The 12,430-nt window shown below is 41.9% G+C and overlaps 2 protein-coding genes across 2 annotated transcripts in view; one reads left to right on the forward strand and one right to left on the reverse strand.

The window, feature by feature from the left end:
* Nucleotides 1–8,115, forward strand: part of LOC118431194 (draxin-B-like) — a 77,335-nt gene extending 69,220 nt beyond the window's left edge. Inside the window, exons 3-6 of the mRNA XM_035842326.1 lie at nucleotides 4,032–4,237; nucleotides 4,817–4,946; nucleotides 5,132–5,221; nucleotides 6,297–8,115. Of these exons, the coding sequence (XP_035698219.1) occupies nucleotides 4,032–4,237; nucleotides 4,817–4,946; nucleotides 5,132–5,221; nucleotides 6,297–6,418 (548 nt within the window). The 3' untranslated portion in view covers nucleotides 6,419–8,115. The remainder of the gene's footprint in view (nucleotides 1–4,031; nucleotides 4,238–4,816; nucleotides 4,947–5,131; nucleotides 5,222–6,296) is intronic.
* A 301-nt stretch (nucleotides 8,116–8,416) lies between these two features.
* Nucleotides 8,417–12,364, reverse strand: LOC118431195 (UPF0488 protein C8orf33 homolog). The gene is made up of 5 exons (XM_035842327.1): nucleotides 12,202–12,364; nucleotides 10,540–10,569; nucleotides 9,948–10,038; nucleotides 9,322–9,456; nucleotides 8,417–8,880 (listed from the first exon to the last, which is right to left on the reverse strand). Exons 1-5 carry the CDS (start codon nucleotides 12,301–12,303, stop codon nucleotides 8,513–8,515), a joined length of 726 nt encoding a protein of 241 aa, XP_035698220.1. The 5' UTR covers nucleotides 12,304–12,364; the 3' UTR covers nucleotides 8,417–8,512.
* Between the last annotated feature and the right edge of the window lie 66 nt (nucleotides 12,365–12,430).

Raw genomic sequence — 12,430 nt, forward strand, 5'->3', positions numbered from 1 at the left:
ACAGTAGCCTCCATAGCAGGCTCTCTGGGGCCTTTTTTGGCTCATAATAAATTTTGCTGGCCATTTCTTTTTGTACTAGGTCGCTGATTGCTGGCCTTCTCTGACTGCCGGCCTTGCGCGGCCAAAAAAAGGCCCCAGAGAGCCTGCTATGGAGGCTACTACACAAGGCCTTTAAAAGGAGTAAGGATAGTAGAATTCGGCTCAAACAGGGTGAAAAATGACAAAGGAAGTCATTCTGATGGCGTCATATTTTCCCCCTACGCCAGATGAAACCTTAAGTTGGCATAATGTCCCTCTAGCAAATATTTTCCTAATAGCAAGCGTAGTTAGTTCAGTGAAAGCTATGACGTTATATTTGGTAATCGCTATCATATCCATGCATTCTGAATGACTCGTCTTTGATTTCTACAGTCATAACCTTATTTTAACGTGGGGCCGCGTAGCACAGTGGTATTGTATTCGGCCCGTGATCGAGAGGTCGCCGGTTCGAATCCGCCTACCGTGTTGCCGGTCTTGTGCCCTTGGGAAAGGCACTTTACACGACTTTCCTCACTTTACTCAAGTGAAAAATGAGTCGTCCCTCGGATAGGACGTTAAATGGAGGTCCCGTGTATGGGGAGAGCCATACCCCATGCACGTTAAAGAACCCCCACACGTGCGATGGTGCGGTGTGCGTTGGTGCAAATCCTTCTGTCGGGAGTTGGTGATTCACTTCAAATCACCCGGATGGAGGCCTGGCGAACCTCTGTCTCGTATCAGCCACATGGTGAATTACATCATTCACCCGGACGGGAGACCTGGCGCATCCCCGTCTTGTAATTAGCCTACGAAAGGGTATGTCACCCCGTAAGGGGCGGTATAACCCCGTCGTGTGTAGACATGTGCGAACATGTCTACATTTGATCACGTTGACCGATGATGATGAACCTTATTTTGGAGAGGGTTTGGGGCAAACTCAGACGATATCACCCATACAACTGTAAATGGTACATGCATGTGTCATATGAGCATGTAATAAGGGTTACCCGATGTATACGTACTTACTGGTTGAATAAATCAATAATCAATTAAAAATAGGGATTTCAGATCTATACATAACATGCAGTAGCATTGGTGGCATGCAATGCCTCGATGTCCCATTGTTAGTAATACACGGAAATAAATAGAGGCATGATTTAGCCCTAAAAAAGATCTATGTATACATTATCATATTTATGATGGGTATCCAATTAAACATTATCCTGTGATGACAGACTGTGAAATCCCATGTCTCTAGCTATAATGGTATGGGTGGTATAATGACTTTACCTATGATTAGCTTAATGAAGGGCACGTTGTGGATAGATGAGGGCTCACAGTGAAGTAGATACAACACATTGGTGATGTCTATCACTGTAATTGAATTTGTAGGCGCCTCGGAAGGATTACATAAAGTGTAATTGGGTTCAGTTGGAGAAATTGTTATAGGCAAGGCGGAGCATAGGTCGTGTCTTGGGTATCAGTGGTCGCCCGTATTTTAGAAAACATTTCATGCCTGGGATAGTTTTAATCCATCCCCTAGCACGATCACGTTAACGTTATAAATAAATCTAGTAAGTTTCAACAATAGACACATGCGTATAGTCATACTCACACTATAACTCTGCAGCATTTCAATACATTTGAGTGACATTCGAATATGATCCTTAGGAGTTAGTGAATGGACATGTTTAACCAGTTTTTCTAGTTAGCTGTACTTGTATTGAATTGTTCGACCTGTTCATGCTAGTGACACTGAAGAAGAGTGATGGATGTCACTCGAAACGTCCAGAAGTGAATCCCCGTTTTTTATCCAGTTGTAGAGATTGACTTGCATTTGAATATTATTTACCTGGATGTCTAACCTTCATAGATATACATATAGTTATTTGAGAAAACAATGGAAGGCACCTGACCGCTCAAAGTCCTTGCAATATTATTGCCGCCATCTAGCAGATAAGCATCATACTGCAGGCCGTGGCCAAGTTTACCGATCAAAGAGCTTGAATGGCTACGGTATGCAGAATTGTAAGAGAGAGAAAGATTTCTTCCATCCTTGATCGTGCACAGCTGTAAGAACTTCTAAAAATTTGAGCAAAGGAGTGGATTTGGGACAGAATCGCATATTGATTGTATGTAGTGACCTACATACGACGGAAATGTTGTATTGATCAACTGTCCGAGTGACTTTCACGGTTTATTCCAGCCTATAGGTCACCCAATATCTGATACTTGCTCGTACGGGCGCCATGTTAGTTAATTTAGTTGACTAAGGATAGCCAATACCTTCGGGTTCGTCTCATCAAATGACATTTGAACATCGCGGTTTCCATGTCAGCATAATGTCCAAACCAAAACTGGGCGGGTGGTGAAATACGTTTCGCTGTATACAGAGGTAGATTATCTAATAATGTAATGTAATGTATCCATTTTTTTGTGCCATGTAAATGTAGTTCGTAGCTTAGACCCCCCATGCAGACCCTCTTAGATATATACGAGTATCACTATGATATCGAGTATGTCTTTATACATGCGATACCCTGTGGTTTTGTCACCGTGTATTTTCGATATTTTCAACCTTACACGTGTACCCAATCCGTACAAAGTTTGACTTTGAAATATCCCATATGATGAAACTTTCCCCATACATACCCTAACAGTAACTTTATTTAGCTTCAGTAGTTTATCGGAAAGTCGATAAGGGTCAGTGCAGAAACCTGGTTCCAATTTAAGTCCTCTAATTACAAGATGCTAATATAAGATATAGAAGCCTTGTTAACGACCGACGGATTCCATTTAATTCCTGAACAAAATCTAATTTTCCTCACTGAACTCGTGTTGATATTTGGTTAAGGTACAGTCATTAGGGAATCAAGATGGATATAGAATAAGCCATGAAGAAACAAATCCACTTAGCTGGTCGTTATTAAAATGGACGTAGCAGGGCCAACGTCATTGATTCACATTTCTCATTATAGAGTTGACCTACATAAGAAAAGTTCATATTTGAGGGCAGTCGAGAGTGAAAGGGAGTTTAATGATGTTTGTATCTGAAGTCTCTGTGGTAAATTAGCTCAATATTTGCTACTTATTTCTTTCTTTCTTTCTTCAGTGCTTATTGAGGCCAGTAGGTCAATATTTCAGAATCTGATCGTTAGCTGGAACTGCTAATGAAAAAAAAAATGATGGATACCCGGATATTAACGGATCCCTGCATTTGGAAACCATTTCCCCCAAGTAGACTTATAGTGAAACGTGTTGTACCGCTCAGTCATGGGTAGTTTGGAACTGCATGTAGTATCTCACTGCACTTGCGGCACCGGCACTGCGGGGTTCGAAAGATGCTCAACGAATTTCAGAGATAAAGAACGAATTTTGTTATGTTTTGTGAATTTTGTTGTCTTCTAAGTCATACTTGTACGTATTACGCAATATATCTGAATTATAAAATAATCGTCGAAAATAACCAAACAGTGCCGCAGTGAACGAACCTTGCAGTGCCGCACCGGTGCCCCAAGTGCAGTGAGATACCACCTTAAGTCACACGCAGAGATTACGCCCTCCTGAACGGTACTGAAGACGATCAGCGCGCGGTAAAATGTGTTGCTCAACGATGTCGCACCGTTAGATCGATACTGGCGGTTCAAAATGGCATTTATAGACACGCAGTGACATACAAAGGTATTGACAAGTCATTGCCCCGTAAGGCAATTACTTGTCAATACTTTTCAAGAAAACGAGTGATTGATCGAAGTACCTGGAGCTTGTACTGATGTCACCACATATGACCTGGCGGATCGAGAGCATGTTAGATACTGACCTAAAATCACATCAATGGGCATGTATAACATCAACTTTACACTTAGGACCATCCGTCTCTAATCAATGAAGGTTTCATTGCAAATTCATGCCCATGGGATTAGTTTTACGAAATGAAACACATGAAGTTTTGAAAACAGGTACTAGATAATCACGTACTAATCACGCTTGTCATGTTCCGTCTGTTGCTGCAGTGCCCCCTGGCGAGCACGAGATTGTCACATTCGACGACATCATGGGGACGGAGGACACGGACAGTCGTCCCTCCGTCCTACCGCCTGTCGCGTCTAAAGCGACCCCTGGCGGCGATGCTGCAGCTACAAAACTGCCCGATGTCCGCCCCACAGAGACGGTCGGTCAGGACGTAAAGAAAGGAAGGGGAGGCAGAGGAAGAGGGAAGGTAACGTACAGTCTTCTCATGACAACTCTGGACGAGAACAAACACTTAATCACTAATAGAAATTGATGCGCAAGCCTACACTTGGTAAATTTAGATTTGACATATATTGTACAGTGTTAGGCAGCTGAAGTATGCTAATGCATGGCGCCAAAGACGTTTTCCTCATATTTTCAACGATGATTTGATAAGTAATAATGTTAGAAACCCATTGAGCCTCACAGTTGTGTTTGTGGTTCCAACTTCAACTACTAGTACTAGTTGGTATGGTAACTGGGAGAACGGGTTCATCTCGGTTGGCTCTTTTGAAATGGACGTAAAATCGCACAATACCATGTATGTAGAATCATACCCTGCTACAATAACAGCAAGGAAAGTAGATGTAGTCTGTGAGCCACTATAGCTAGGCACTACAACGAACAAACCCCATGAACGTATAAAATATGGCTGTGTAAATCTGCTTCCGCATTTCCCACTAGGTACACCGAAAGTCTAAACTAACAAACCGGAATTGCCCAACTTCTTTTGAAACTCAGTTGTGTACGTTTTCCTGAGACTTGTCTGTAACCCGTCTGGTTGCAGGGCCATGACGCGCCCCGGCTGAACGGTGCCCAGGACGTCCCCACCTCCGACCTGGAGGACTTCCTGGGAATGAGACTGCCTCACAACACCACCGACGTCTCCTGTGAACTGCACGATGATTGCTTCGAAGGTACCAGTTGGATAAAACTACTTATAGTTTACTTTTTTGTGATAGAAATCTCTCCTTCACTTATAGATTACTTGCAGTAATTTATGCGTTAGTTGCAATACATTTTGCTGACGAAAAAATGTACATTTAGTCCCATCTGTACTACTTTGTTCATAACTTCTGTGATAAAAATCTTGCACCCTTAGGTGAGTGCTGCAATGCGAACAAAGGAAAGTGCGTGGCGTACAAACAGGAGCAGGGCCAGCGATGTAAGGACTCCTGCATGTGTCGGAAGGGTGAGTGAGACCCGGCTGCCCGGGTTCGAATCCCGGGAGTCGGGATGTTGTTTCTTTCTGTTCTACTCGCCCCTCTGGTTGTTTCACAGTACTTCTTTTAGTTTGCCAGATAAATTCCTATGTCGGCGTCGGGCGTGGCGTAACTGGTAGAACGTGCGGCTCGGAATCTAGAGGCCCTGAGTTTGATTCCCGCCGTGCCCCCCGACGTTGTGCCCTTGGGAAAGGCACTTTACACGACCTTCCTCACTTCACCCAGGTGTAAAAATGGGTACCTGACTTCGGTCGGGGAGGTGAAAGACTATCTTTATCTTCTGTCTGTACCGCGTATGTGGCACTGTTAATATAAGTTACAAAACTTGAGTGCGTTGCCACACTGTCCTCGTCTGTCCACTGTCGTCAGTGTTGGCCACGAAACATGGGGGTTTCACCTGCTTGAGTCAGAGATGAGAAGATAAACCTGTTTTCAAAGTCATCGGTCCGTGAGCAGGGAAGGTTTGCGGGTTTTCAGTACCACGAAACAACAGACGTTAAACCGGATAGTGAGTGAGTGTGAGTGAGTAATGAAAGATGTCCATTTGTGATTAATGCATGTTTCAGCACCAAGGACAGGGCCATCTTATGAGCCTACTAACTAAATAGTGACCAATTCTGGTTATCTCTAAGCACATCCTACGGTGCCATAAGATAGTATCAAAGCTGGCAAAGGAGTCAAACGGCACCGAAGTTTGATACTATACATTACGCACCATGGATCTGGATGGAGATTACCATTCTGGAGCGCTTCTTACTCATTACCTTAAAGGGGCATTCGGCTACAGAAGCGTTATTTTCTGATAGATATTGTTTCGGGATACAAATTTACACCACTTTTGGCTATAGATTATCTCATCTGTCTTTCTCTAACAATCCTATCGGAGATCCAAGTACCCCCATATACAGACCCGCTTCTAATGTACTGTGCCGTAAATGATTTATATCTAGTATAAACTGTTCAAAAGTCACTAGAATGTCACCATATCCCCACCTCTGGATTAGAATAACAATTGTTGTCATTGTTTTGTTTTTTCTAATGCAGGTCTCCGTTGCTTTGTGCGCAAAGCCAAGAAGATGGTAAAGACAGGAAAGATCCGAGGTCAGTGCATGAATCCAGAGGATCCTGACCTACCCAACGGAGGGGCATTCCTCCCTGATATCTAAATACTAAAAAACAATGAAAGCAGATAAGGCTGGGGATAACATTACATCACATATTTCAGTAGACACATATAGGAAGAAATAAAGTGATATCTGAAAGGATGAACAAGTACATAATGCAGAAAGCTTATGGCCAAAGAATGCTTATTTTAGCGTGATGAGAAACATAGAACTGTGTTCAGCAAGGTTTCCAGCCACTGAGAGTCTCAAACATTCTCAATGCACTATGGGAGCAGTAAGACAAGAAGACATCTGTTTGAATCATGCAGATGCAAAAGCCGTGTTAACGAAATTCCTAAAATTGTCAAAATTCAAGCCGCATTTTCCCTAAAAAAGCTGGAATGCAGAAGCCCACAACTATGGTTCCAGTCTTCTTTCTACGTGTCGAGCAGATACTACACAGAGGAGCGCAATCTACAAGGAGACAACAAGTGTTCGACAGATCCTAACGATGGCAAAAAGTAGCGGCCACTCTCTCCACCCCCGTGGGGTTGCCAAAAATGATTCCTATTGAAAATGCCCCTATCTTCAATGAAAAGAAGAAAAAAAATTGTTTCACACACTGGCTTTGTTGTCTGCATGATTCAAACAGACCTGTAACTGACACCATCCATACATAGCATGGGGAGAAGTAAGTGGAAGACTGTTAAAGCTTACAAAGTAAAAAGAATATGCTGAAGAAGCCAAGCCTTGCAGCAAGACAGATGGAAGTGGTAACACAGGATGTAGTAAAGTTCAGTGCTCCCCATCTGCGGATGAAGCCTGGACCACCAGGCACAGTTCCGGCCTTCTCAGGCCCAGCCCAGGTCTGTGCCTGATGTACTAGGCTACACCCCACAAAACATTCATACCAACCGTTGTTCTACCGTTGACTTCAAACACACACAAGGAAGGCATTTTTGCCTATCATGCAGTTTAGGAAAAATGTTTTAACACAAAATAGTTATACTCTGGTATAGAAAATTTGGAATAAAACCTTGTCTGTACATAACAGCTAGACAGATGAAACTGAAACTATTTCTCTTACTGTATTGAGTCATTAACCTGATTCTCCCTAGTCAAGGAAACAAATAACAAAGTAAACCAGTAATTAAGTACTGATTAAGGAAACTTTGTAGGAATTAGTAACCCGTAAGCCTGTATGGTAGAATAAAGTCGTAGTGCCGATTGTGATTCCTGTAAATACACCAGCCAGCAAGCAGTTTCACTTTCAGCAAGCCTAGGCTGTTAGTGTCTATGTTAAAAGAACTTCACTGATGTCTTATCATTGATGATGTGCATGAAAATTAACACAGAAATGTGTTTTAGATTTGTTATTTTAAAAAAGCACAGAGAGTAGAGTAAATGTTCTATTCAGAAGTTACTATAGTGCAAGATGATTGCATGAAGATAGGTCTACAAGGAAACTGGACCTGTTAAAGATTGTACTAGTACACATATCAAGTAAGATGTGGACAGTTTCCAACTACTTCTGTTGTGTACAGTCTACATATTGCAGAGGACAGAGTCTGTGTTGTACTGGGTCTGTGGTGATTCTGTCTTCTAGTGAAACTTGTTGTAAGTTGTGCTATCATTCAGGTGGGTCTAGTTACCGTGATTCTTACACATAAGTCCTGTTCCTGTGACAATGTTGTCCTCTATGCAAGTTGACTGTAATTGTTGTCAAAAAATTAAAAGAAATTAAAAGTAACTACAACACACTTTGTGATGTGATATTTGCGTACATGTGACTTGGTATAACAGCACATTAGGAAATACTGCTAGCTGATATCTTGAAAAAGAAAGATACTGAAAACTTGCTTTTCTGACACATTTCTGATGCATCCTCCTCCTACGCAGGGACATCCAACAGCCAAACCGCCTGTCTGGATGTGCCCTGCTCTTTCAACCGTCACTCTTAGTTCCTGACCGCCCTACTTATAAATATTAATGAGCTTACCCTTAATATGCGAACCCCTTTTGAAAACTGAAAGGCTATTTTCTGATTGGCCCACACAGGAACTAAGAGTGATGGATGAAAGAGCAGGGCACATCCAGACAGGTGGTTTGGCTGTTGGATGTCCCTGCGTAGGAGGATGTGATACATCAATTAACTAACTAACTGCTAGAAGCATCCTGTGTGTCAGGCTCTATTTTCAACCCAGCAAAGTTGAATTGGAAGGGTTGACCATCTGATGAGTCCACCTTGACCTTTGAACCCTCTTCTATGCTTCCAGAAAGACCACCATCCTTGGCATTTTCAATTTCTACATCAGACTTTGAGTTGTCCATAGGAAAGTTAAACTTAAATTCAGCGTCGGATGATTCAAATGTCATATTGACCTCTGCTTCAGACTGAGGCCTTTGTTCAGAAGAACCCTCGGTGCTGAAGAGAAAACAGGTTCCTTTACTAGCAGTAGACCTCCTGAAGAAACGACCGCTGTCTGTCTGTTGAGTTGCCGGCTCTAGTTTCATCCTCTTGATTGCTGATGTAGAAAAAGAAACCACAGCTATGATTAAAACTGGCACACTCATAATTGACAGAAGCTGCAGCTCTTCTACATCTTGCTAGGAGCCACTGCAGAAACTGTCATTCCTGGTTTCATACAGCTACAACTGTCCAAGATATACACCTGTCTAATTTATGACCACTTCCTTAAAGGTAACATCTACCTATGAAAACTAAAAAGCAAATGAGAGTTGTCTTTATTTCATTGTCCCTTGGAACTGACTTCATGTTTGGCTGGAATATTGGGTACCAGTAACTTGACAGTAGATGATCCTTAGGCATGAGAAAGGAGAGAAAAGTTCTTGGCAGACAAAAAGTAAAAAAGTAAGCTTATATTGTCATATTGGTGAATCCTATATTGTTATATTGCTGAATCCTATACTATAGCATATTATCAACCCTGCATAAGAGTTCCCACCTTGCTTACTCTTCTGTTCTTCCTCAAGAATCTTCCTCCTGTAATCACCAAACACTGCCCACATCATCTGTCGTTTCTTGGGCATGGAGGCCTTTTGGGACTTCAGGGTATGTAGAATCTTCATGGTGTCTCTCACTGAAGCGGAAAGAAATGTCAGCTATCCACAAAGAACAACCCTTTTCTCATTTATACAAAATATGAGCTAGAGAGTTACCTCATACCATTGTAGTATCATGATCAGAACACCAAAAAAAAGCCAGAGGCATTGCCTAATTAAAATGCACCAAGATGTCTAATTCATAATCAAATAGATGTCTAAACTTGAAAGTTCATCTGTGTTGGTAGAAGTCATTCTTGAAATAGTTGAACTGTAATTTCCAACACAAAATATTGGACTCACCCAAATTTTCGACTCCACAGCATCAGTCTTTGTCAAGGAATGAACAATCCACTGATGTCATGACGTCACATTATGCAGACAGAACACGTGATCCAACTTGAGCAGTAGATCGTTCATTCCTTGACAAAGACTGATGCTGTGCAGTTGAAAACTTGGGTGAGTCCAATTTTTATGTTGGAAATTACAGTTCAACTATTTCAAGAAATAGATATCTTGAACTTCTCACTTTGCTTGTCATCTGGCTTCATGTTTTGTAAACCTGCTTCCAGCTGATCGACACACCAGGCCAGCTCTCTCTCAAACTTGGCTGCTGGAGACTAGCAGGAACAGTAAATCATGAAAACACTTTCAATCAAAATGCACACACAGGATTACAAATGTACTATCAAGACTTTTCGTCAATAAGTGGGAACATGTTGATCGCACATTCACGTGTATAGGGCAAGCTTGTAAGCCCTTTCACAGAGATCAGAATGCATGTGCTGCAACAGGAATTCTAGGTAATATGTCAAAGGTAAAGGCCCCAAAACAAAAACAGTCCTTATTTCGGCCATTGTTTTGCATAACAATGTCAAGACAGGTTTTGTTTACTTTTTTTCAGGGGCTTTACCTTTGACATACTACCTAGACTTCCTGTTGCCTCACATGTGTCCTGATCTCTGTGGGAGGGCTTACAGAGTAGAGTTCTTCTGGCTCAGGTAGGGACTTCCTTATAGATGTACATGTATATGTTGATGTAAATCATTGGTAACATGACAAAACCATCACATGATCTATTGAAATTAAATGAATGAATAAAGTAAGCTGTTAAAACTCACCTCCTCTTCCACATCCTCATCTTGAGCTCCCTGTGACCAGATGGAAATCACATGTTATTCAACTGACTGAAGACATGTTATTTTACGTCGTGAAGAAAACTAGTTCTTATAGAGTAAATTGCAAAACATTGCAGCATATGGTACCAAGGTATGAGCCACTTTGGTATAGGAGGGTCTGCATGGGGGGTCCTGACAACGCTTTACGCTAAATTCGGGACGGTCGACAACGCTTTACGTTAAATTCACGAAGGCAGGCAACGTTTTACGCTAAATTCAGACAGGCTGACAACGGTTTACGCTAAATTCTGGAAGGCTGGCAACACTCGACAGAGGCGGGGTCGTGCTCCGCAAGAAAGATTGAAATTTTGACTCTCTGAAACACTTTTCCCTGCATTTTGAAGGGAAATTTTCGCTGGCAAACAAAGCTAAGTTAAATGGCATTTCTAATTAAAGAGTCCCAGGGGTTCAGCGTAAGTTTATGAGGGTGACGCCAGCCAACTTATTTTTGCCACGTCGAGCGCCGAAGGAAAGTCCGGGAAAATTTTGAAATCCTGCCCCCCTGAAACGCCAGTTGTTTTGGCTATTATAGAAAACTAAGTGAAATTACATTTCTATCAGTAAAAAATGTGTTTGAGGTTGACACGTCACATCCCCCAGCCATGATACATATTTTTTACGAAGTCGATGACCGAAGGTGAATAGAGTGGCAAAGGAGATCCGGCTAAATTTTGAAATCTTGACCCTCTATAAAACGATATTTTGTGCATTTTGATGGGCAAATTTCTATTAGCAAAACAGATCTTTGAGGTTGACACACATCCCCAACATATTTTCAGAATTTCGAGTTCCAAAGGCGCGAGGCGGCACAAGGAGGATCATGGAAATTTTGAAATCTTGACCCTCTAAAATGATATTTCCTGCATTCTGATGGGCAAATTTTGCTGGCAGACTAAGCTAACTTCAATGACATTTCTATTTGCAAAAAAAAGAAGATTTTTGAGGGTATATACCATATTTTTACCATGTCGATGACCGAAGCCGAAGGTGAAAGGGGTCGCAATTGAGGTCCGGCGAAATTTTGAAATCTTGATCCTCTGAAACGCATTTTCCTGTGTTTTGAAGGACTAAATTTACTGGTAGACTACGTTTCGACTTACGAAATTTGGGAGGCCAGCTACGATTCACGGGTAATTTTTTAGGCTTAATTACGCTTTACGTGAAATTTTTAGGCTAGATTACGCTTTACGTGAAATACACTGGCTACGCTATACGGTAAATTTTCCATCCTCACTACGAATTACGTGAAATAAAATAGCTTACCCTACGAATTACGGGAATTAAAAAGGCCTGCCTACGCCTTACGGAAAAGAGCATGCAGACCCTCGTATAGTAGAAGCCAGTTAATTGCACAACGGATAATCGCACACTTCTGTTAATTGCACGAAATGGTGGTGCGGTCCAGCTTAATAACTTTGCTTTGTTGCACCATAATTGAGCGAAATGCACTGGCAAATGGGACCATGGGGGTGTGCAATTAAGCGGCTTCTATGTACCTATCATCACGTGCGACACCCCACCCCCCACATCAACCAACCTCTTCATCTTCATAACAAGAACAATTCACGCATTAACAAATATATCAACATATATATTTGACTTTACCGAGTTAGTAGCTCCTTGCTGTAGCTTCTTCTTTTTCTCTTTTTCTCTCCTTCGCCGGTTTTTGTTCTTTGACGTCCCTCCACCCGACCCAGCGTCGGCCATCTTGGGTCAATGTAGGTCACTCAATCATACCACTCCATAACCGTAGGCGTTTCTTCGTATACGATTTCTTTTCAATGATCATGAAGCCTAATATATTAATCATAAGCACTAAAAAGTATTCTAAATA

This window comes from Branchiostoma floridae, chromosome 14 (assembly GCF_000003815.2).
Source record: "Branchiostoma floridae strain S238N-H82 chromosome 14, Bfl_VNyyK, whole genome shotgun sequence".
Lineage (NCBI taxonomy): Eukaryota > Metazoa > Chordata > Leptocardii > Amphioxiformes > Branchiostomatidae > Branchiostoma > Branchiostoma floridae.